Source organism: Apis cerana, linkage group LG5, assembly GCF_029169275.1.
Source record: "Apis cerana isolate GH-2021 linkage group LG5, AcerK_1.0, whole genome shotgun sequence".
Classification (NCBI taxonomy): Eukaryota; Metazoa; Arthropoda; class Insecta; order Hymenoptera; family Apidae; genus Apis; species Apis cerana.
The window spans coordinates 2,895,342-2,922,628 of NC_083856.1; the positions used below are offsets into that span (position 1 = coordinate 2,895,342).

At 26.1% G+C, this 27,287-nt stretch overlaps 1 protein-coding gene across 8 annotated transcripts in view; it reads right to left on the reverse strand.

The window, feature by feature from the left end:
* The window catches only part of LOC108001349 (phosphofurin acidic cluster sorting protein 2), a 74,240-nt gene that overhangs the window by 36,535 nt on the left and 10,418 nt on the right, over window positions 1-27,287 (reverse strand). For 2 of the 8 annotated variants that reach the window (XM_062075821.1, XM_017062301.3), the window contains exon 2: window positions 12,535-12,590. The exons of the other annotated variants lie outside the window; for them this stretch is intronic. In XM_062075821.1, coding sequence (XP_061931805.1) covers window positions 12,535-12,590 — 56 coding nt within the window. The remainder of the gene's footprint in view (window positions 1-12,534; window positions 12,591-27,287) is intronic. 8 annotated transcript variants of the gene reach the window in all.

Genomic DNA, 27,287 nt, shown 5'->3' on the forward strand with positions numbered 1-27,287 from the left:
ATGTATGATTAAATATAAATCATAATTAAGCAATTTTATTTCTGCCGCTAATTATTTCAAGTGTTTTATTTTCAATCAAGAATCTTGATTGAATGATCAAACTTTACGTTTCAATTTACTCTGTTTATTTCTCCCTACAGCGATGATACTTATATCAGAGTGTAGATATTTTCTCGAATAATTTCAATTCAAGATTAATGTTTGTATTGAAATCGTGAAATATATATTTAAAATTTAAAGAAGAATTATTTCAAATAATTACATTGCAATTTGATCATTTTATTTCCTTAAGATTAAAATTTAAATGTATAACATATATTTTTAGAAAATATTTTTACTCTGAATTGAAATTTACAATAATTTTAATATGAATTAAGTTTCATAATATAGTTATTTTTAAGAATCTCATCTTTATTTCATGTTTTATCTCTAAAAAATAGAAATCTAAAGAATAGTATTGTTATAAAGAATGTATCTTGCTCATAAATTCACAATGCAAAGATTCTTATATTTGTATCTATTATTATTTAAAAATTATCTCTGTATCTACTTTTATATATAATAATAAAAGTTGATAGTAAATTACAATTTCAATACCTGTATAAATAGAATTCATTTAATCACTCACATTTGCAACTATATAATTTCTTTCTCCTTTGTTCTCTTCTTTTTCTTTCTTTCTATTCCACATCAAACAAATTGAAATTAATTTCCGATTACTCGCACAACGAATCTATATTCCATTCTCAAAAACACGCTTATTTAAGCACGAAACAAAATACTATGTGGTATTATGTAGTAGTACACGTTGTGAAAGAGAATGAGACTCGTGTCGCAACAACGAATTTTCACAATGCACGTCGAAATGCTCGAGGTATGCAACGATGCACCTGTACATTCACGAAGCATATCACGAGGCATTGTGCATGCTCGTAAACAATACGCGGTTCGTTTCGTATAAAAGGTACGAAAATAGCGGCTTCATTGATGATTTCTGTCTATTTTTATTTTTTCAGTTCTTACTTTTTTAAAGGCTAAATTATTTAAAGAATCCTATGAAAAATAATATATTAAATATAAAATATAAAAAATATATTAAATGTAAAATATAAATTTATATTAATAGAATACTTTGTTTTTTTATTTATCATTTTCAAAAGTTAGAAACATTATGTCAGATCATAAACAATGAAAAATTAAAGAATAGTATCAACTTTTTTTCTTTATTTTTCTTCTTTTTTTTTTTATCTCCATTTTTGTTAAGGAATAAAAAAATTCTATGAAAATTATATTATTTATGAAATATAAAAGATCATATGCTATGAGCAAAAAATATATTTTATACATATTTTATTTAAATGTTATTCCATTTATTTTCCTTTTTTCTTTTAGACGTCTGAAATTATGAAACTTCATATTTGTTTAAATCCATAAAATTAGAATAATGAAATGAAATTTCTTTTAAATAAAACATTAACGATGAATAGTATCGAAGAATCTCAACAATTCAGTACGGAAAAGAAAATATACAAATGGGAAAAAATAGTAACATATTAACATATTAAATACAACGTACGTTACACCTACAAGTCACATGCGTAATATATAACGTAAAAATACCTGTTCATTCATGGCTTCTGTTTATTTTAGTTTGCAAAGCCAGCAAAAATCCCTTTTACAAATTAATGTCTACAAATTAATAAGGTTTCTTACACTATATAAATATAGTAGTTATTTTAAGCAGAAAAAAATTAATATATGAAAGTTCATTCTTTATATATAAAACTGACACAATTCTCTTTCTTTCTGCTATATATAATTTCAATTTTCTCAAATCGAAATATTAATTTATTTTAAATTAAATTATTTATAAAATCACCCAAATTAGTTCTAAAAAAAAAATAATAATAATGCTTGAAAGTTATTGTATTATGTCTCTAATTCTAACAAAGTGTCTTTAAACAAAGAAAGATAAATCAGAAAAATAAATTTGTGCAAATTAAAATACAAAAATGAAGTTACGAAACTATTTTAATCAAAAGAAATTACATTGTTTGCAGAAGCCAAGTAAACAAAGGTTTGATAACATATATAAAGCTAAGATATTATGCAAAAAAGCATTTTTGCATATAGCTTTTACTCTAAAACAGAATTTCGTTCTCATATAGAATCTGCATAAATGAGTCATCTCGTTCATCCTCAACCTCTTTGTACGGAAGTACGATATACTTTTCCGATTCGCGTTCTCGTTTGATTTGTTCTCGTTACATAAAGCAACGTATGCATGTATGGAAGCGTTAATATTGCGCAATGCTTTGTTCATGTGACACCTTGTTATACTGCGTTCTTCGATTTATCGTTGATTCAACTTTGGCTTTTGTCGTTTCTTTCTTTACAGCCTTTGTGCTGGTAACAGAATTTATTGCGCCGTATTAAGATTTCGAAATTCTCATATTTAATTGAGAAATAATTATAAATGTGGAAATATAAAAATAAAAAGTAAATCGGATAAATTACATTTAAATATTAATCAATTTAAGAAAAGGGGATGACATGATGTTTAAACGTTAATTAAAAAAAAATCCTATTAGCAATTTATATATTAAAGAAGAATAAATATATGTGCAGTATTTATTTTTAATATTTATGATTTTTAATAACAAACAAAAATTATCTTCTATAGTAACAGCATAGTATAGCACAATTATTTCATTTCGATCGACAATATCTGTTATGCTTCATAACATAGTATATCAATGAAATGCATTCTTTAATGCATTAAAGCAGATCATGTTTCAACGGTATAAAATGATACCATGATCGATTTGCAAGTATGATTAACTCGCGTTTATATAAAAGATTTGTTAATTTATTATTGATTATTGCGGATGTTAACATAGAAATTATTTTCTAACATAGAATATTTTCCTTTTTTTTTACATACAAATAAAGAAAAAAACAAATCGATCCTAAAAAATTTTCAAAAACCGCGAAATATTTCATTTCCACATCCCCCTTTCACACAGAAACTTTCATTAAACTTTCACGAAATTTTGCACGCGATTTTGCGAATTACTTAGTTGAAAGGAATTCAAATTCACGCGAGTGGATTGAAAAGAGGTGTACTTGAAAAACCGTGAACAGAGGGAAATAAAGATAGAATACCGTGTAATGAGAATCGAGTTACGCCGGTTCCTTCTTCCGTAAAATGTCGAGGAAGGGAAAAAATAAAAAAAATTCGTGTCCGACAAGAGGCCAGCGTGTCTGAACTGTAATTACATCCATTTACAGCTACGAGTTTAAAACGGCGGCGAGGACGCGCAGCGTTTGGTTACTGTCACGCTTTCCGGATTGCGACATTTTAAAGCGTCGACCGCGAACGACATTTCCGTCAGGATTCGCGTGCAAGCTTGAGCGAACACGTGTGCCGCTTCAAGATATGTTTTCCACATCCCGGTGAATGTTCTTTCGCTAATTTATTTTGCTGAATGTTGATGGGCTTTCACGGAAATTTGTATATGCGAAATGGGAGCCGAAAGAACAGAGGACATACAGATAACTTGAAATCTGAAAGAGTATAATATAGTAATGTTACTTCCAATTCTTGTGTTTCATCGCTTCGAAGAATGAGAAGGATGGGTATCTCAAATCTTAAAAGTTTATAAATTTAATATAATGTAATAAATAATGTAATGAATTTATTAAAGAATATTTCAAGATACGTATCAAATTATAATATATAACACGTAATTTATATCCTTTATACAAACGTATGTAATATAAAAAAACCATGTATTTTTATAAAAATCCATAGTTTAAATATTAATAATATTTTATCATATCCCAAAAATTAGTTTATTAGGTAAACGGTGTAGCATAGTGATAGAAATCGATGAACTTTAAACTTCATCTTGATTTCTTTCATTATACACTGTAATTATGCCACGTCAAACGGATTCATGGTCTAAACAGGGATCTACGATGGTAGAAAGTTTCAGGGCCATCGCGGTGAATCTGACTATACCGGAACGTCGATTTCACTTTCTGCTTCCGTTTCACCCCGATGGAACGGAATTCATTACTGGATAAAACTTTGAATAAATGTTCATGTTCGATTTAGCGAATCAACAAATTGATCCATCTTATTTAAAAAAATATAAAAAGTCTATCCTTATTATCCTAACATTCTTTTTATTATATTATATATTATATGCATCTATAAGAAAATAATGGAATCATTATTGATTTAATTTGAAATATTAACGTATATTTACTTTGTTTATAAAAAAATCTATGGCATTATGACATCACGATTTAATTAATTTATATTTTTTCATATTTAGAGTATCAATGCATTTTAATCAGTAATTTACTTTATAAAATAGAATTTAATGTATAAGATTTTAAGATGGTCTACTTTGAAATCTCATGTTAAAGAGACATTAGCATCAGGATATTGAACTCGTACGATCTTTTGTCAATTGAGGATTATACACTACGTGAGCAGAATATTAGATCGCTCGAGAATAAACGATATTCAGCAATACCATTCCTCTTTCATTTATCGTACAAAAAACTTGCTTGGTAATAGAAAAAAGAAAATTAATTTTATTCATATGGAATAAATCATGTGAAATATCCAAAAATATATTTTAAATAAAAATTACTGAAATAATTAGGTTTTTATCTTTCTAGATTTAATGATATTTCGATTAAAATAGAATTTTACTACTTTTTGTACATTTACAAATATTTCGATAATTATTAACTTCAGAATAAATAGTAATATTATTTAATAAAAATGTAACTGGATTATGTAAAAAAAATTATTTAAATGCTTTGTCCAACACTGCTCAATTTCCCAAATAAAAATTTCCTCGTACAATTTAAACTTGAAAGTTGTTCAAAATAAAAAAATTATACGAGTCATCATCGTGTTCTTTTAATTTTCGATAAACTGTGACAAATCGAGTATTTGCATATCGAAAAGAATGATCGATAACACCGTTGTTTACATGAAGTCAGAGCAAAATAAAATTCGATTTGAAAATTCGTTTTCATACGTCATCGTTTTTCAATGCTGTTTAGACAACTAGAATGTGCGATTATGGATCGATGCGGAAGGTTTAATGGATTGCAACGATGCGCGTTCGATATTTGCATTGCAAATGATGTACGCATTAATGCGGCTCGGAAATAGGACATCGACTGATTTCTACGACTTCGTTAGATATCGATTTCTCTGCAAATGTCGGAATCAAACGCGAAGAAAGTCGTCGTATGATAATTACATGATAATTACAATGTGAAATACATTTTCCATTTAATTTCATTATCCTTACAAAAAAAAAAAGAATGCCATTTTCCTTTTAATTTTTTATGAGAAAAGAAGATATTTTAATTGCAATTTTATGAAACTTCTTTGTTTTTCATATAAGTTTTACGAATAATAATTTTCTAAATTAATAGTTTCTTTTATTACAAATAGATTATTATTTTTCCATGAATGCATTGATTAAGACATTAAAAATTACATGATTTTATTTAAAAAATAATCAAGTTATTTCACTTTATATATTATAATTAATGTGAAATTAAAATACGTATTAAAATATTAATTTTCTAGTTTTCTAGTAGTAGTCAGATAAAATTACTATGAAAATTAATTTCCTAATTGACTAATTAGTTATTAAATATTTTTAGTTATTCGTTTTGACAATTTTCTTATCGCTTTTAAATGTGTTAATATATATAATTAATATTTTTGTAATAATTATTTCAATTTTTCCTTGAAACTTATGCAAATTTTTCATTATCTATATATACAATTTTACATAGTGTAGCATAACCTGTTTGTACCTGCGATACTTTCCTTTCTTCCTAAAAATTAGAAGCGATATATAATACACGTTTTGAAAGTTGTTAGTAACACCGTTGATGTATAAAAGGTTTTCATATATTTCATATTTATATGTATTTTAAAATTGTTATATTTTAAAGATCATAAATATATATTATTAAACGTAAAATTTAATGCATGTAATTTATTAATACATAAAAAAAAATAATTTTTTTCTATCTTAATTTAAAAAAATTTGTATATCTTTTTGAAGAATTCTCATAAATAAAATTTTTTCCTAATTGATTCTTAATTATTATTAGTTTCTAACTTCCTATTAGAAAGATGGCCTATTGTGATATCAAAGATATTAATAACACTTTTAAAGATATTTATAATATTTACAATATTATTTAGAAAATAATTTATTAAAATACTTATTAAAAAAAGAAAAAAAATGACTTTTCTATTGATTCACGTATAACACACAAATCTTGCAAACAAATGTTACCTTCTTAGAAAGGAAAATAGGCCATATTCAACGAAGCAATCTGTAAAAATAGCGGTAACGGTCACTAATTCTATTCACAAATGTATCTCAAAAAAATGGGAGAGCCAACTGTTAAACGTTTCAAACAGCATCTCCTCTATTGTAATTTCATTCTACGCAAATGTATTACAACGTGGTGAAAGGAAATATAATTATAGTACATGAAATAATCGCGATTTCCTCGTAAATATTGATACACATGCGATACACACAGAAATTATTACGTATAATCGACGTTAGATATCATAGATTAAAGGATTTTTACGATAGATTTAGATATTTATACAGTAGGATTAGATATTTATGTAATACAATATATTATTCATAGATAAATTTCAAAAATAATATTGGAAAATTTTCATCGTAATATACCGAAGAAAAAAAAAGAAAAGAAAGAAGAAAAATGGAAAAGAAACGATGTTAAATTACAGTAATTATAGTTTCCAAACCCACGCGGAACAGGGACGTGCGTCTTTAAGTTTAAAGATGGTTTTCATCGGTTTGCGAACGGCGCAAGATTAAAGGATTACGAAACGAGCAACGCCGGTCGTGAACAGAACGTGCGATGCACACACAAGGCACGACGCATTTTAATAAAGGCCAGCTGGCGACGAGTTGATGAAGGCGGGAAAGCAAACGGTGAACCATCTTCGAGACATTCGTGTTTTTTTGCATATTTTTTTTTTTTTTTTAATAGATCGCAACGTGTCACATTGAGTAATCGACGATTACGTAATGATCATGATTCACCGTGCAATTATTACAGAAATGGATTATGTTCAATTCCCATTCACGCTTTTTATAATTTGATTTTTCCCCCCCTTCTTTTTAATTCTTTTAAATTATGCACCGTATCGAATAATTTAATCTTTCTTTAAATGAGCGTGTTGAAAGAGGATTGAAAATTTTTTCGTTAAATTTTTTGTTAGATATTGATCGTGTTTCTCTTCGTTCGTTGTATAAATAATTAATTTTTTATTTAAATAAATGATGAAGAAAGAAAAAAATTCTTAATTATATATTATGTTCCTTTTCTCTTCGTTGCTCGCATAAAACACTTTTTTTATAGGAATTTATATTTATGAAAAACAACGTAAAAGTTATTATAAATATAAATTCATCTTCCTAAAAAAATATTGATGATCTTTCTTACGAATCAAAAAGAAAGTAGAAAATGTTACTATAAAAATGTTATTACTACGTTTATTATAATAATAATTTAAAATAAAATAATACTATAATAAAATATAGAGAAAGAACTACTTTTAAGTGAAAATTATACTATTTTTCGAAGAAAAAAATGAAGAAAATAAACAAATGAAATCGATATGATTAAAGTGATGTATAAAAGTTTACACAGCAATTTACAATAATGTATGCAAACCACATGTGTTATACGTCTACACTTCACACTTGGAGCTTCACAAACTGTTCATGATATCCACAGCTATTGCTTAAAATAGAATAATTCTTATTTAAAATGGTATTTAAAATATTTTTCCACTAAATTTTAGCCTGATTTTCTCAAACTTTATGAATAAGCATCGATTCGATTCAAAATACGATGATTTGATTCGAAATCGTCTTATCAAGAGCACGTTCGACTCAACGAAATTGCGGTTTATTTTCATCGCGTGAATGGAGACAGGTGAAATCGATTGCAAGTTACGTCAGCATCGATTTTGCGGGATAAATACATTTATTCTATGTGACGAGGAAAAGGAAGTTTATATATTGCTTCATAATAAATAATTTAATAATAAATTTATTTCTTAATAATTTAATTTCATATGGTGACATTTATGATACCATAATAACTTTCATCATTTTGAATTTACAATCCTAATGATAACGTTCCTCTTGTAACAAGAATGTAATTAATTTCAAGAGAAAAGCGTACATTATATATTTTGCATGTATTCAATTTCTTTTCTAATTTTTTTTTCTACCTATTTTTATTATGATAAATAACACATTGCTTTCGTAAATTTTATTTGACTTATTCGTATAATTTTTATGATATAGACATCTTTTATACTGAATAAACAATATACAACGAGAAACAAGTTTCTAGAAAAAATATCTATGTACAAATTATCTATAAAAATTACAATTAAGTTAACACATGAATTTTAAAAGCATTATTTGCATTAAGTGATTAAAATAATCATCAAATCACGCATCAAAACTTATCAGATGCATCAACAAAAGCATTAAAATATTTAAAATTTCTTTCAGAACGATAATCATCGACAGAAAAATTTTTCTGGCATATGATAATATCTACGTACACATATATTAAATATTAATTTAAAAAACTTTCATTTCGTTGCGACAAGAATGATAAATGAACCCACTGTAATTGTACGTCTTTCTTGAAAACGTGCTATGCCACTTTTTCGTGATGAAAATTCCATCTTTTCACTTTCGAAATCTTTTAATAAATGCTTCTGCTCGCGGAGCAACGATCTTTAAAACTGAAATAAACGTTTATCATGGATCGTGAAGAATATCTGAAGAAATAGTCACTGTCAAGGACAACTGTTGATCACATACTACGCTACTACGTCTTTCCTGAGGAATTTCACGCTAATGCAAGTAATGGATTATCGGATTATCTAATAAAGTAAATTAATGATAAATTAATAAGCATAGAAGATAAATTGCTTTTTGCATTATATAATATAAATAGTTTGTAATGTTTTAAATTACAATTAAAATTGTAATTTATTTTTGAAAGAAATAAAACAAAGACAAACAATAATTAATAATTTTAATCTCTAAAAAATATATATATATATATGTTTCCAGTTTTTAAAATTATTTAATTTTCTTATTTATATTTTTGTTATACTAATCATATTTACACAAAGAGAAACGGAAATTTGTAAAACCAATCATCCCCTTTCTAATTGTACCACTATTGCAGAGGCATCCTCCCTCTAATCGATCGGAAGTGATATTACTATCGAACTTAGGAGAAGTGGAGAACTGGATGACACAAATACACAGGATAGGAGAGAACTTTAGGAACATTGATTGCTATTCTGATGATTCAGCAACGAAATTCACTTGTTTCTCTTGTTCCAATAACAAAGAATCTTCAAAGAAAGTTCTACTATTAAAAAAAATATATTGCCAGAAAAACATGGAAATTTTATGCATAACTGAATTCAAACTGCTCTAACAATTTATATTCTAATTTTTCTGAATTAATAAATTTTAATAAAGCCAAATAAGAGATTGAAATTGATCGATAAATAATATATTATGCAATAAATAATAGTTATTATTATATTTAATTAAACGAACACAGACAATATCGAAGAAAAAGAATATTAAATACACAAACTTTCACAGACTTCATTAACGATCGTAACGAACAAAAATTTTGTCAAGAATATGAAAAAGACTTTTTATTTCGAACTGAGAAGTATTTTGAGCGAGAAGCAATAAAAAATTTCCGACAAAAACGAAACAGGAATGGAAAAAGATGGTTCCGCGCGAGTAAGCGCGGTAAAGCGAGTAAACTTCCGAACGAGACCATGAAAAGTGTCTGTACCCGAGCAAGAGTTAGTATGCACATGCACATGGTGACTACAAACTGACTTGCGGCACATGGAAACTGGGGGATAAAGAATGTCCGACTCTTCCGTCGTTTATGACTCATCGTTTGACTATTTGGTTCGTCTAACGCCGACCAAGGAAGAAAACCAGACTGGATAAACGACGAGCGAACCAGTCTTTTCCACGTTTCTTTTAAACTTTCCTTTTTCCCATGAAAATTGAATGGTTTGCTAGTGATAAAGAAAGTTCGAATATTCAAGGTGTCGATATATTTGTGACTTCTTTTAGATATAACGAAAGAAATATAAAAATTGATGTTGACATGTTGTTTATTAAGTTATAAATAATTGAAAGCTCGAATAAATTCTAGTTAAGAAGAATAAAAGTGATTTCTAAATCTTCTTTATACTTTCATTTATAAAGCTATTATATTATATTTAATGTGTAATTGTAATACTTATGGCTAATCCTTCGTGTATTTTTATTTGTCGAATCTATATGGAAATAATTAATAAGAATTTTGCAAGTGATTTTTCAAATTAAAATTTAATTACATATATATGAATATATTTTCTGATCTCGTATGATCAAAAATAGAGAATTAAGAGTCCTCAAATTCATAAAACTTCCCCTATAGGTATAAACTCTACAAATATCATACGTAACATTTTTGTTTCTTATTTGAAATATTCTAAGCAGACAGAGTTATATATCATGAATTTATAAGCCATTTTATGAAAGGTCTTTACGAAGTCTAGGCTCAACAGCGAGACGTGTAAATTAAATTGTCGAGACGGAAAAAGAGGAATGCATGGCACGTGAGTAACTCACGTGACACGGTTTCACATCTTTCAAAGACACGGTAAAATTCATTTCTTTCGAATATTTCACGGTTGAACACGAGTAACACTTAGTAAAAGCTTACAAAGAAATTTGCTGTTTAACTCTTTTAGACAATTTAGTGATTTACAAAGACATTTCACACGTTTTTATTTCAATATTTCGCGCCAGAAATACTTTCGTATAATTTTCACAGGTGAAAATATTCATATACATTATACATAATTATATTACATACTATTATTTTACTTTTAAAATTATAGAAAAACTATTATTTCATTATCTAAATTTTTTTTTATATTAAAATTTAAAATTTTTTAAATTTATTATCTCATTTTGTAATAAAAATTATAAAACTTATTTAATAATATATTAAAATAAAAATATGAAATTCATTTGTATGAAACGAAAATATTTTGTTAAAAATGAGATTTTTGACGAGATAATAAATCTCTTATCTTGAACACGCGTTAAAATTTGATGTATTTGATACATCAAAATGCATAATAATAAGTTAAAAAAAAATATCAATCTCTATAAACCATTTAAATCGAAGATGAGATTCACAAATATGTAGAAAAAATATATTTTTTTAAAACAATATGTGATAATATACCCCCTTTAACTTATTACGAATCCATATTAAATATATCATGAATAATTTGACAAACATTTGTTAGCAATATGATAATAAATATGTGTACTTTTGGTACACATTTACTCTCAAAAAAGTTTTAATAATTCAAATATTAACACATTTTTCTGCTGATTAAATAAAATTATATTAGTAACACCAAATATACTAATATAAATCGAAAATATGTATTAGAATGATTGAATAATTTTTTACAAATGTTCTTGAAATCTTAAGTAAAAAGGTGATAAATATTTGATTAATACAGCTTGTTATAATTATTAATCATTATTTAGATAAGCACACTCTTCTAATACATAATTATCTCGAATCAATACACTCGTTAAAATATTTAAAAAATAGTAACAAAAAAATTTTTTTTTTAATTTACTTACCTAATAATCAAATACATTTAATTTTATTTACTAAAAACTAAACTGAAACTGAAAATATATTATTATATTATATTAGAAAATGGATTTTTATAATTCTTTGATTTATATGGATGTAAATGGATAATTTATTTTAGCTCACTGATGTTGAATACTATCATGTCAGTTTCTAAAATTGATCATTCAATCTTATCTATCTAAAATGGGTTAAAAAATAAGTATCAATATATCTTTTACATCAAGATAAGTGATAGTTAGAAGTGATTATTTATAAATTGAAAAGATATTATACAATTATGGTTAAAAAGAATGTCAAAAATTAACTGTAACATTTATAGTATTTTTGTAATTTGAGATATTTATCATATTTTTTTTTTTTTTTTTTTTTGCTACTTCGCATTTAAGTTGTGATAATAAAGAATGCTAATTTTAGAAAATGTGCAAAGTAAATTTATGATAGATTTAATTTCATGTGTTTGTTCAGGTGTTCTATAATGCGTATTTTTTTATTTATCTTTTTAAGGCAATTTTATCTTTTTGTGTATCTTAAACCACAATTTCATGTAACTACCTACATATTTTTTTTTTTTCGTTTAAAGAAATTAAGATTCAAAAAAAAGAAACAAAATAAAATTATTTTTTAAAAACATTTTCGTATTTCTATTAGATTCTACATCCAACAAATTAAATTAATAATAATTTCCAAACATACCTAATATTGTATATTTTATGCCGCTTATTAAGCTGATGTCTGAAGCATATAAATACCTGCAACAATACAAACAAAAAATAATAAACATTAATATAAATAAAAAAAATGACAGAAAAATATATCAAATAAAATATACATATCCCTATTCTATTAACCAACTTCACACAAGTATTTAAATATATAAACATTCGAATTCCCTTCAAAATCAAATAATCCAATTCGATTACTCTTAATTTTTTAGAACTTTCTTAATCCCATTTCATAATCCAATTATGAATTACAATCCTTACACGAATACACTCTGTATAACATTCGGCCACATCTCATAACGATTCAAATTGACTTTACGTATGAGTAGCCAAGTACATAAGTACATTAACAACGAGAACAATGCAAGTGCACAGAGACGAGCGTGATAGGAAGCGGAGGAGCAAGTACAAGGTGAAATATTCAATGCAAATTACAGTGACCGTAGTGGAAGGAACGAGTCTATGTCGAAAGTCGATGGGCGGTCCTCGGCACTTGACCTTTCTGCTCCCACCTTTAAAGCCTTTCATCTTGAGAGAATGATCTTGATTACTTTCAACCCACTCAGACCTGGTGGTATCTCTCATCCAAAGATCTCTCTGCCAACACCATAGATCGATCTCTCTTACGAGTTTAATAGGGAAAACAATGGAAATATATATATATATATATATATATATATATATATATATATATACACTGTAATACGCTATCGACATTTCCACAGGTATAACAGATCACGCGTATATTTATCATTTCGTACTACCCTTATTTTCTGATACGACGTAACGATCGTGTTCGCGCCCTTCATCTTTTGTGGTTTCGGAATGAAGGTATCATCGAACACTGGCTTCGCGCCTTTTATTCCCCCTCGACAATGATAGGGCTCTATGAATCAGGCTTGCTTTTGTTGAGGTCTTCTCCTTTTTCTCTCCTTCTTTTTTTTTTTTGTTACACGAAAGAATAGCGAGTTGGTTGGTGGAACGTGATAAGTCGGAATCAAGAGTGTTCGGTGATAATGAAAGAACATTGTGACGGGAAATTGAAATGTTTCATGCTTGTTTACCTTCTATTCCCTCTTTTAGGAACGTGTGAAACATTTCGTTTCGTTTGTGAGATGGTAGTTCTTTTTTAACTTTTCAATTGTCGAACATCTCCGTTTGGGAGAAATGCAAAGAAATGTATATTTATATTAATTTGAATTGCGTTTAAATAGAAAATATTTTTCTTTTAATTAGATTATAGTATATATATGTATCTATATTTGAGCTAACACGAGAATTGCTAATTTATAATACGTATTTCTTTTTATTTTTCATGGAAAAACTTCTTTCGTAACAACGTATCATCGATTTTCATTGTGTTACACTTTCTTCCTCAGTTCTCGCATATTCGTCCAAACGAATCCTTCCGGTTTATCGATTTTTCCGGATCGTTTATTTCCTCTCTACGTACCAAGTCCACGTTGAATTTCCCACAAATTCCCTGCCCGCTCCATCCATTCGCAATTCCTTATTACGTGAAATTTCCTTGAAATGAAATTCTTCTCTTGCTATGGAGCACAGGTGTGAAAACTTCTTTACTTGTAAGTGTAACGAGTGTGGCTTAATTGCGCGGGAACCTGCATTCTCTGACTTTCTTGAAAGATTATTAAATGTCGAAAAATGCGGATTTTTAATTTTCAAAAAGAGAGAGAAATGTAAATTTCGTTTAGATTTCGCATAACAATGATTCAAGGTGTGATATATTTCCGTTTTTTAATTAGCTTTAAAAATAATTTTTTACAAGATTCTCTATTTAAACATTTATAAATGTTTCAATTATTATTAAGAAAATCTTTTATAATTGATTTAAAAAAGTTGATAATTGATTTGATAATCTAATGATGTTTTCAATGTGTTAAAGTTTATAACATATTTGTATATGATAATTGTATAAATTAATTTTCAAGATACTTCAATCAAAATTTTCAATTATAAAATGAGACGAAGTAAAACAGGGCAATAGTGACAATTAAATCTCGCTCTTTATTACAAAGTATAATTTTTAATAAAAGTCGAAAACCTTGTAAATAGTTACGCGCGGAAACGCATTTTAGAAATAATAAAATTAGAATCAACAGCGGAGCCAGTTCTTAAATAAATTTCGCACGCTAAAATTAAACCGAAATGTATCGAAGAGGAAACAACAACAGTTATCTGCTGAAAGTTAAATACTCATTACTATGTTTGGCCATTTGCAAGGAGTAATTTTGATGTTTGGATATCTTGTAATTTTAAATCATTGCATAATTGTATCTCTGTTGTGCATAAACGAGATATTGATTTACATATTATGCTGATACGTGAATTTAACTCAAATATGAAATTCTGTTAATTGAGTCATTACTGTTTGTACTCTGAAGATCAATATTAATTTTGATCAATGTTATACGATAGATATTCAAATGTTTAATCAATATGCTCAATCTAGTAATATTAATTTATATTTACAAGTAATAATAAGAGGTTAATTTTAACTCCTTGGGCAATTTAAAAGAATGATATTAAAATATTATATTATTTCCAAAGTGCTTATCAGATATTAGTAAATATTTTATTTCATTCACAATTACATTTTAATTTAAATTCCATATCATTTTATACTTAAATCAATCATTCTTCATCCTCGATAAAAGAGCAAATACAATTAAACAATTTTCCTCTATCGTATAAATTCTTTATAAATATGCATTTAGATAACTCTATAGTTTACACGTAATTACAAGTTCCATAAATTTCATATTCAACATGACAAATTTCCATATTCAATATCCCGCATATCCCTAACGCTCTAACGAATCATTAAACGTGGTTTCATTATCGCTAAACGTTCATAAGCCAGCAATTTGCATCGTGTAAGCAATCTCATCTGTCGAAAGCGACAATTGTCTACGCGATATGCGAAGCTCCTAATTATACAATAGCGCTTACAGTTGATGGCATTCGCCCCGTTCGTTCTTTTTATTTGAGTGTGCAAATCTAGATGCAACGATAACAAAAAGAAAACTCGTCATCCGCATACAAAGAATCGTACAAAAGTTTCAGATGTGTTCGAATCGAAAGTATATTTATTGTAAAAAAAATTCTTGAAATATTTCAATTGTTTATAAATATTAATCAAAATGTCTAATATGGAATTAGGAATCTAATACGTCTAATATGGAACTATTAATAATTAACTATATTAATATAATATAATAATATCTACATATATATGTTTACTTTAGTTTGCTTTGAATTTCATTTCTTGAGTTTTGAAGAATCGCGTTGGTCAATGAAAGAATTTTCATCGAGAAAGGAAAGGAAATGGAAGAAATAGAAGAATTTGATTTTAAAATCCAAGAGAGATCAAAGATGCTAGACATACATAAGACAAGGGAAAATGGAATAGACTAAAATTTAATAAATCTTTATCTATATAAGAGAAAATAAAATCTCAAAAAGAAATAAATAATAAAATAATCTGATTTAAAGTTCTATTAGCTTTATATAAATAAAATAAATATATCTTTATTTTCATAAAAACAATCTTAAATTTTTATATATTTAAGTTTCATACGTGATATTTAAAAAAAAAAGATTCACATTGAATGTTAATAATTTATTGAATTTACTATACGGGCATGTTCTTTTTATAATATCTTTAATAACTTTTTTAAGTAAACAATTGGTCATATAAATATCGCTCGTTGAAAGAGAGGAATGTACATGCCATTAGGATCAACGACCTGTCGTATACGACCATTCAAGATCTCAATGATGTAACAGAGTGAACTTGAAAATATATCCCATAGACACTATAAAGGTCTATTGAAATCTTTTATTCAGATCTTCCCTGTACAAAATACAAATACAATATTTCAGAACATATTTTTCCTATTATTTTTCCCTATATAATTCTTATTCTTATTTTTTTCTTATTTTAATCTTATTTTAATAATGTTATTATACAATAAAATTATTCAAATACTTCAAATATATCTTTAAATTATAATAATTATCTATCATTAATAGATACAAAATCGTTCCATATATCAAAAATAAAATACGATGTCTATTTAAATCATTCTTAAAAAAATTTTATTTATCCAATCTTCAATTGGCAATTACGATTAAGTTTCAATAAATAAAAGAAATTTTAGAACAAATTTCTGATCTCATTGTTAACAATCCTTATGTATCTGCTCGTCATTCTGTAAAAAGTGCTCTATAATCTCATGTTTCAACTCTATTAGTATAGATGACACTTCAAAGGAAGTGTCCTTCAAAGAATCGTGTACCAAGACCTTCCCTTATTATTAGAAATTTCATCGATTTACCACGGTTCACAAGTTGTTTAATTTCCCGTTACCGGGGTCTTTGTACATACTTTGAGTGGGCTTTTTAAAAGTAAAACATCGATTGAAAATTTAGAGCGTTATCTATACTTCTCTTAAGATCACATTTTTTAGGATACAGTTAAAAGTTTTGATAAGAATCGTTATCATGGATTACAACATGAATATGAATCGCTGAGTTGAAAAGATTATATTGTAATGTACTTAGGACAGCAAATGCTAGATCACTATATCTTAGGTGTGCCTTTATCTAGGATTTTGAACTTTCTGTTTGCAGTATCGTTTTCGATTTACATAATATACCTGAATACTTGAATAATTCAAGTTTCGAAATTCGATTATATATATTATTTTATTGCTATTTTTTTTATTTTATCAAATTAAATAATAATAAGGAAAAAGAAGTTCACTGCAATCATTGCGGCTTTCAGATACATACATATTTTATTTTAATTTTATAATAATGAACTTCAATTATAAATTATATAATGAATAATATTCGATATTCGATATTCATTTTGGTATTAAATTTTTTTGGAACATGAAATTGTATTTATTTCGAAAGATAATAGTAATATTAATAATTTAAGTAAAATTAAATTAATTTTCAAATTAACAAAATATATTTTATAAATTTTGAAGCTTGATTTTTTAAACGACAATGAACAAATTTTATTTTATTATTTTTGATACGTAAAATAACATTTTTCATAATTATATGACAACAATCGAAATAATCATTATTATCATATAAAAACATCTACAGAAAAATAAATATTATAATAGCAGAAAATATAATTTTTAATATCACGTAAATGACATATAATTTTATATCTGTTCTCATAGATATATTGAAAAAGTATCAATAATTAATTCATAGATTCATTATTTAAATAAAATGCAAAGTTTATTAGTTAAAGTTTTTTGATATTAATTTGCAATTTTAATAAATTTTATTTGTTCATTTAACAGTGAACAAATTCAAAGATTTCACATTTCTTTATAAATACCTATATAATTCTAAAATTAAATATCAATGGTAAAAATAAATTTTAATATTGTGAAAAATTAAAATTTCTTTAATGTTATATATTTTTGTTTACATATTAGATAGAAATTAATTATTTTTTTTTTGTAATATTTTTCAAGATTTTGAATACCAAAGACAACTTATGAATTATGATTCTTCAAAAATAGAGATTTACGAATCAACTTGTGTTTTCTATGTATACTATTTTCAATTCCAGGAAATTCGTGTGTGCAGCATATCTGGAGAAGTTCTGAGAAAAATAACAAACAGCAAGCAATTTCGGAATATGAATATTTTAACAGCTTTCAATCGTTATATCTTTACTTTCAACATGGAATACACGAAGAATTTAAAAAAAAAAATAAATTACTATATGTGACTTACATTTTTAATAATGTTATTATATATTTTTTTCTTTCTATCATAATTTAAATTTTAAAAGTTAAATATGAATTTTTAAAAATTGAAAAAGATATAAAAAAGTTAAAGAAAAAATTAATTTCTGCAAAGTAAAATACAACAAAAATATCGAGCTAAAATTTGACGAAAAACGAATATTTCAAGATCCACTTGACTTTATTTCCTTATCTAAAATTCATCAGAAAAATAACTCAATTTTTGATGAAATATTCTATATATAGAGATAGAAATGGGAAGTAAAGATATCTGGTGGATTCAAAAATATATATTTGTATAACAGATTCTTGGAATGTAAAATGATATCATTTGGCGGGAAAATCTTAGAACATCTATGTATCTTATTTCGTCTATTTAATATGTAAAATGTTGAAAAATAAATCTATGATTTTTATGATTAAAATATAATAAAATATTTTTAAACGGTTAATTTTACCTTCTAACTTTACTTAAAAATCAATTTTCTAAAAAGTCTCTAAAAATTTCATTATAAAAAGAAAAAAAAAGATTAATACGCTAAATTTGTCATTAAATCACAATTTAATATCAATTCTTTATAATTCATTAAAAAATTCTAATTGAGCATTACAATTACTAAAATAAAATGAAAAATTATTGAAAAATTATAGAATTTAACCTATGAAAAACTAAAAAAAATTTTTAAAATTTATTCATTTAATCAATTCCAATTACACAGCACTGTAATATTATGTCTCATTTCCCAACATTTGCATTTGTACTTATGTATAATTTCGCGATGGAAGGGTACGAAACGAGGCGACGTAGTGTCTCATTGGCTCGAAACGCATACAATTGTATCCGCACGCAAAGCCTTTCAATGACTTTTTGCACACATCCTCCGGCAGTGCCAGATTAGGCATATTACGATAGAGATAGGTGAACGGTAGGCGTATCAGAGTCATTTGCATAATAACGACGCAGCTGGGCGAGAGTCCGCAAACTGTGTCTCGTTATTACTTGATCGAATGATAAGGCAAAACCACTATCAAAATTTAGCGGATGGACACGATTCGGAATGATTCTCAGGCACGAATAAACGTTGACAATCTCCGATTGTTAGAGCGGATCGTCAAACTCGTTAACGCGAAGACATTACCCTTTGAAACGACGAGCTTATGCGCTATGAGAATAGTTGATTGAAAGCACGAGGAACGATTTCTTTTCTTATTGAAAAATATAATATTTATTTTGATTTCTGTTACTTCTGAAATTAATTTCATTTGTTTTATCTCAAAATTTTTTTTTTATTTTAATTATCATACAACTTATGTATACCGCATTAAAGACTAAGCAGTGAGATAAGATAAATATATAGGAACAAATATAAATTTTATTAAATTTTTAAAATTATTACAGTGTCGTTGTAGTAAAAAGTGTTTTAGAATAGTTTAATTAATAATGCATCGAACAGTGGAATTTGTTTTGCGTAAAAATTACGAGAAAATTATAATAATAAATACATGCACATGAGAATCCATTGCACAAAATTTGTTATTTTGTCACGAATAACTTTTGCATTAGATATATAATAATTAATTAAAAATAAATTGACCGAATAATTATTCTATTTATAGGCCCTTTTTTCCAAAAATTTTGTAAGTAATTTCCATTACGTGTTTTTAACAAAAGAAGATATCCACGTTCGCAGCCACCGCATTGCACCAGATCGGCGTTACGTCACTGTTTCACCCTTGCCAGCTAAGCTCGATTCTCCTCTTTAAAACCGAATTTCCCAACACTGCATCGCCGGCAACAGTTGCACGCCACGATTAAGAAAAACCTTAATTGCATCGAGCGGATAATTTTTTCGTCAATGTAAATGCAAAACGAAAATTAACGAGAACGAAATGTAATTTTGTGGATCGATGGAACCCGAATTATGACGAATTTTCGCAAATTCTAGTAAATTTCGCTCGTAGATTTCGAATGCCATTACGAAAAGATAAAAATCGATGATAAAACTTGGCAATATGTTAGATAATTATCAAGAATGGCACGTCATTGCGTGTGGCGCGCCATTATTATTACAATTTATTAGATTGATAAGATGATAATAACGTTGATTTTGTGTATATAAAAATAAATCAATCCATAACATATCAGTTTTTACATCATTTGTATTTTATATTTTGTATTTTCATATTATATTTTGTAATAAATAATTCTCTTTAAATTTTTTTTAAATTCCCCTAAAATATTAACTACGAAAAATGTTGCAATATTTTCGTATAACATATCGATCCAATTAAATATAATTATACATTAGTTATTTTTAAAAAACATGCTCACTCTTCTGAAAGAATGGACAGCTTCGTGCCAGTAGAAATCACAAAATAAAATTATTTCGCAACTGTTCTTCTGGAAGAACGATAGCGTATATCTAGATTAAAATTAAAATCCATAAAATACAAGATAAGTCTATCTTTTTTGTTATTTCTTTTATTTTTATGTCAGTTGATAGTTAAAAAATTAAATATTTCAATAAAAATATTAAAAAAAAAAGAGTAACTTATTCCAAAGATTTTGCATAAAAAATCATGCACATTTTAGTAAAAAGAAATAAATTTTTTGAGATTTTATATAATTTATTAAAAATGATAAATTTTAAAACTAATTAAAATCTCAATAGAACAAATAAATTAAAAACTTTACTTTATAAATAAATTTCATATTTATACTTACTTTTCAATTATATAAGATAGAATACATATTATAAAATGTGTATATAATATCATTTTTATAAAGCGAAGTGTATAAAGATATTTCAGACTATTCAATTTGCATATCATAATTATAAATTGATATAAAAAAATTATAAAATATATAATTTAATATTCTACGTAATATATTTAATTTATTAAAAGTATCGTTTCAAGGGTCTCAAGTTATTGAAAGTGGCGTTTTCAATGGTCTTTAAAATCTTTAAAATATAATTTCCACTCGGAAACAATTATTTCGTATCTTTGTCAGAAATATACCAGGCAAAACGATAAAAAATGCTTTAACCAGTATAATACGACCTTGCATGTCCAAACGATTCGTGATTATCACGCTAATGTACTTTTTGCTAACAATGCGCATAATTCTTAATAACATGGAAATTTTCGTTTTATATTATTCGTCAATTATTATGCAAGAGATTTCTCGTTATTCTATTTCATAGAAAATTATAAAATTTCAAAAGAAAAATTTCAATTTTAAAGATGAATTTCAATTGTACAGACTTCATTCACGGAATTATAAAGTTTCAGATTTATTATTACAAATTAAAAATTTTTATATTTCCTCAAAATAAAACATATAATGTTTTTATTCTAAAGAAAGAATTACGAATTAATTGGAAATTTAATTTTATATTCTTTTCACATATTTCTATCTTCAAATGATCTTTTAAAAGTATAAAAATATACAAAAAAATATCTCTTCGATTATTTAAACGATTAATGTAATAATGAATTCGTGTATTCTTTACACAATATTGATGAATAATAGATAATAGCATATTTTGGAAAGAAATCAAGAATGAAACGACGAATAACAAGTAGCAAAATTGACTATGAATCAAGCGTGACATAACTTAGATATTCAAATTTTTTGTTCAACTTCTACAAGTATTAATCAATACGCATACATATAAATACATGACATATCATAGAATAATTGAAAAAAATGATTGCCAGAGCATCTGTGACTATTTTTCTTTCTTATTTATTAATTAATAATGTGAGAAAATATGTGGAAAATGATAAATTAACGAAACAAAATATAGATCTTCAGCAACTTTCGAAATTTAGGGATGAAGATTAATTTCTTTGAAAAAATTTCCAAAACGTTTTACATATTTACATAGAATCGACTGAAATTTATTGTAGGATTTATTTCACTTAAAATAGAATAAAAAAATAATCGTATTTTTAAAACAATAATATGCATTCGTTAACCTTATGGTATTAAATGATATTTACCGAAAGTACACACGTAATAAATATTTTTTTCGTATGTAAAATAATTAAATGTATATAAAATGAAATATAATAAAAAAAATCGTAAATACTAATGAAAATTATCATTTTTAAGTATTTTATATATACATATAAACAAAATATATACTGCTTTTCGTGAGTTGTACATTCCCGCTTCAGTCTATATTCTAAAATTCTTTCAAAAGAATAGAACTGATTCACGGTTGTCAGGAATATCTGTGTGAAGAAAAATTTCAACGTTTCGTGCAGTTCATCGAGATTGACTAAAATGAACGTTTTGTGATACTTTCTATATCTGCATTCACGTGCTTCAAGAACAAAGAACGAAGCAAAATTCAGAGTTTTGTAAAATACCTTTGTAAAATATTCCATTGTTTCAATGCGTGGTATGAATCTCGTAAAAGTGTCCGAGCTTCCGTTAATATCGTACACTTTGCTCGATAAAAAGAAAAATGCGTGTAATATCTATTTCTTTGTGACTATTAATTCCACTTTAATAATAACGTTTGATCAATCCTTCCCATTCATATCTTCATTATTACGACAATGGAATAATGAAAGATAAAATTTTTTCGAAGAAAACTACAAAGGAAATTTGACGAATTTTTATAGGAAAAGATTTTTATATAAAATGAAACGCTATAAAGTGAAAAATTTACAAAAATATGTGTTATATGTCTCTCTTTGGATGTGAGTTTATATTAATTTGGAATTTTTTATAATTTCAAATTTGAATTAACAAACAAAAAAAAATAATGAAAAAGAATTTAGGTAAAAAAAATAATAAAAATGAATAATATTACTGTTTCGAAATCTTTTCTTGTTATTACAAATTATATAATTATTACTAAATATAGATGATAAATTCAGAAATACTTAGAAACTTATCTTATCGAGCTTATTGAATGAAATGATTCACGAAACATCATAAAAATATTTATATATAAAGTCAAAGAGATATTAAAAAAGATTCTAAATATTTCTAAATGATATAAAACGAAATAATTGATCAATAAAATCATTTTACTCAATCTCAACATCATCTCATTATAAAAATCATGTTTTAAATACGATTACAACAATGATAAAAGAAAAGAAAAAAAAAAATTTTATTTTTCAAGAGAATTTTTGTTCATGATTAATCGTTTGTTAAAATCGTCATTAAATTATTACACCATAATTGTATAATTATATTAATTATATTTACATTTTATTTTGCGTATTTTATATTTTTTTATTGATGAAACATTACCTATTGGAAGCATGAAATTGTCCACAAGATTATGTGATTTTTTTATCTTTTTATCAGTAAAAAAAAAGATAGCCTGAAGCTAGAATATATATACAAACCGTTATGTTGATCTTACACAAACTGTTTTCAGAAAAAATAAAAAAGATTAAATATTTGGACAAGCAAAGTGTCCGATTATCAATAAAAATGGATATTATTTACTACGTTCAATTTCAAAAGAAACTAAAACAAATTGAAAATATCATTATAAAATTATCAATATTTTTAACAATATTAGTAATCCGTGTAATTAATACAATCCATACCTACTTGCTAACAAATTGATTCAAAATTTATAATTTTTTATTTGTGCTTTTTACAATTTAATTTCTATAACGAATATTTATGCATGATTCAAATTATTCAAAGTCGTTTCTTTATAATTGTAATTTTTAAGTGATGTTATTGCAACAAGTATATTCTGTTAAACATATAAATCATCTCGTTCATTCTATTATTCGTGGATAATTCATGAAAAACCATACGTGGAAAAATCGAATATTCTGGATAAAGAATATCTTCTATTTCCATGTACAATGTTTTTTTCATTTCGTTAACGATTGGATAACGAGCACTTTAAAAGGAAACCAAGTGAGGAAACTTCTGCAAAATCTTATCCGTTTGGATCGATATTATTACGGAAATTCAAGTTTTGAGTTACTTCCGAGCTTCTTTTTGAAACGCGATCGATACACTGTTTATAAATACTTTGAATAAAAGCGTCTTAGAGGAAGAAATTTTACCTACTTGAAAAGTTTCCAACGTTGCTACGAAAAAATGACAAAACTTTTCAAGAGTTTTGAATGAGAACTTCCGTTGGGATAATTATTGGGTGAGATATAAATAGAAGATGGAAAATTTTGATCAAGAAAATAATTTGATTAAGAGAGAATAATAAAGATTAAAAGAGGTAAAATAAGATTGATAATTAAAAAGAAATAAATCTGAAATGCAAATTAGGAAGTAAAATTTGGGATTGAAAAAAATTGGATTTTGAAGACATTAAAGATTTCAGATTTATAGAGAAACTAACAATAGCAATTATTATAATTTTGACAGAATTTTTACAAACTGTTACAATGTTTCAATATTTAACAAAAACAATCGTTCATAAGAAAAAAAATAAAAGAAAACACCGATGGAATTAATTTATTTACAAATATTATATTTTATTACTTTATTATATAACAAATATATATTCAATATCATAAGATAAATAATAATTGAAACTTCAAATCGTACAATTATCATGTTTGCTCACTAGCAAACAACGTATCAACTGAAAAATACATTTCCTTAGTTCTTTTTCGCTTAAATTACAGCACGCAATTACTTGTTCACGAAATACGAAAACCGGAACAAGAGAAAAAGCGAAAAAAAAAAGAACGGAAGGAAAAAAGAAACAAAAAGAACGAACGTTCGCTTAGTACGTTTTCACGATGAAATCAACGGGATGGACTTGTTAAAGCTGACAAAACTAATTTACCTCCACGAAGTGAGATTTTTAGTATCGCGCCCATCAACCGGAAATTCACTTTTGCCTCGGCGATAAAAATTTTTCTCTCGATTGTTTATCGGTCCATTCGTTCGACGAGAGATTTGGGTACGTTTTTTTACACGAATAACTTCACAGATCAAATGGCGAAATGCATCATTCCTGTAACGAACTGCGCTAACATGTACTGTAAATTCCAATACATGTGAATTTTGTATTAAGCGAATGTGTATTGAACATCATATGTATTCTAGCTTTATTAAAAATAAAAATCAACAAGGATAACCTGGTATAGATTATCTTGAAAATTTTTTCAAAAATGTATCAGATAAAAAAAAGATATGGAAAAAGCAAAAATTTGGTATAGCAAAAATTTTTTAAATTAGAATCGATCGATGGATTTTGTCGAGTAAAATATTACTTTTAACTTTAATATAGTATATTAAAAAATATACATCTTTAAAAATAAATGAAACGAGTCCACGGTTATACAGATGAATATGAATCGTTTATAATAACAATAAAAAAAACATCATTAAAAAATGTATATTATTGATGCACATGCTAATGGAATGAATCTGTGAATATTCCTATCGTTTATATGATAACTCTTTACCAATTCATTGATAGAATCGTAGACAAAGGTTTCTAATTTCTGATATATTTTAAATGAGACATCAATTGTTAATTAAATTTATATTTGTTGAAGTCTTTGATATTTCTCTTAATAACAATAAATCTTATTCTTGCAATAATCTCTACTTTTAAAGATTTGAGATATTTATGGATTGAATAGTAAATTATGAAAATATAAAAAAAGATAGCTTGATTGACCCACAGAGGCTTTTTGCCTGATAAAACGCGGACAACTGAACATAAACGAGAAAAATACACTCCGCAGACTCAGACTCTTCCCTTAAGACTGAATTTTCTCTAACAGAGAGAGAATTTGATTGAACATGACACTAAAAGTTATAAAATACAATTCATTACAAATCAAAACAAAGATTCACAGAAAACATTAAATATAACGAATTCTCAATTATTCATATTGTTTTAGTTTCATTAAAAATCTATCAATTGACAAAAAAATAGATAAAAAATTTTTAATTAAAAGAAGCAAAAATATTTATATTTCCATGATTTTAATGAAAAATTAATTTTCTCCTATCTATAATCCTTTTATCTATAATCCTCTAAAAAATTAAATTTTTTTAAAGAATATGAAAAAAATTCTTCTTTGTTAATTATCAATAGTGGAAAAAGATTTTTTTTTATTTTTTTTATAAAGAACATACCTTTTGAAATATTCGTTTAACTTTTTAATAACTTCAATAAATTTAACTCTCTCCTTCAAGTATTAAATAATTTTCATAATAACTTAATAACTAAATAAACTCTATATGCAACTTCGAAGTTAAAATCTTTCTAGTCAACGTTCTTTTTTCTCAAAAAAAAAAAAAAAAAAAGAAAGAAACTTATCTAATCAGAGATTTTTCTACAATATATACAGAGGAGTATATGTCAAACAAAAACTCATGTGGCTCATTCATTCTGACTCACAGTCATCCACTACGCGTAATCCAGACGCTCGTACCATGGTTCGACGACTTCAACTATCGCCGCGAGATAAAGAAACCATTCATTCGGGCGGAAAAAACTAAGCAAGTAAATCGACGGGATTAATCGATAAATCGGTGACCCGAATCGATCCCATTGGCGACGCGTTGATTTTTCGTCGCTCGAGAACCCGATGCGCAACGATATTGCTCTTCCGCTCGAAAACTTTCGATCCTCGTCGTTTTTCCTTTACTCGATATACTCGACTTCGCCTGTACAGTGACTAATGAGAATTTTTCCCAAAAAGTTTCTTAAAATACGCGTTGCTAACAAGAATAAGAATATTTATAAGCTAGTTTACTGATGACGGAATATAAATTGGAATTCGCTTCACGGCTGCGATAAAATTTATGGGGAAAGTAAAGTTTCTATTTTTCGTGATAAATTGGAGAAAAAAAAGAATTGTTTAATACAATTCTTGAAATGATAAATATGAAGAGATGAGGAGATATTAATATGCTGATTGAATGTTGAAATTTTACGATTTATGA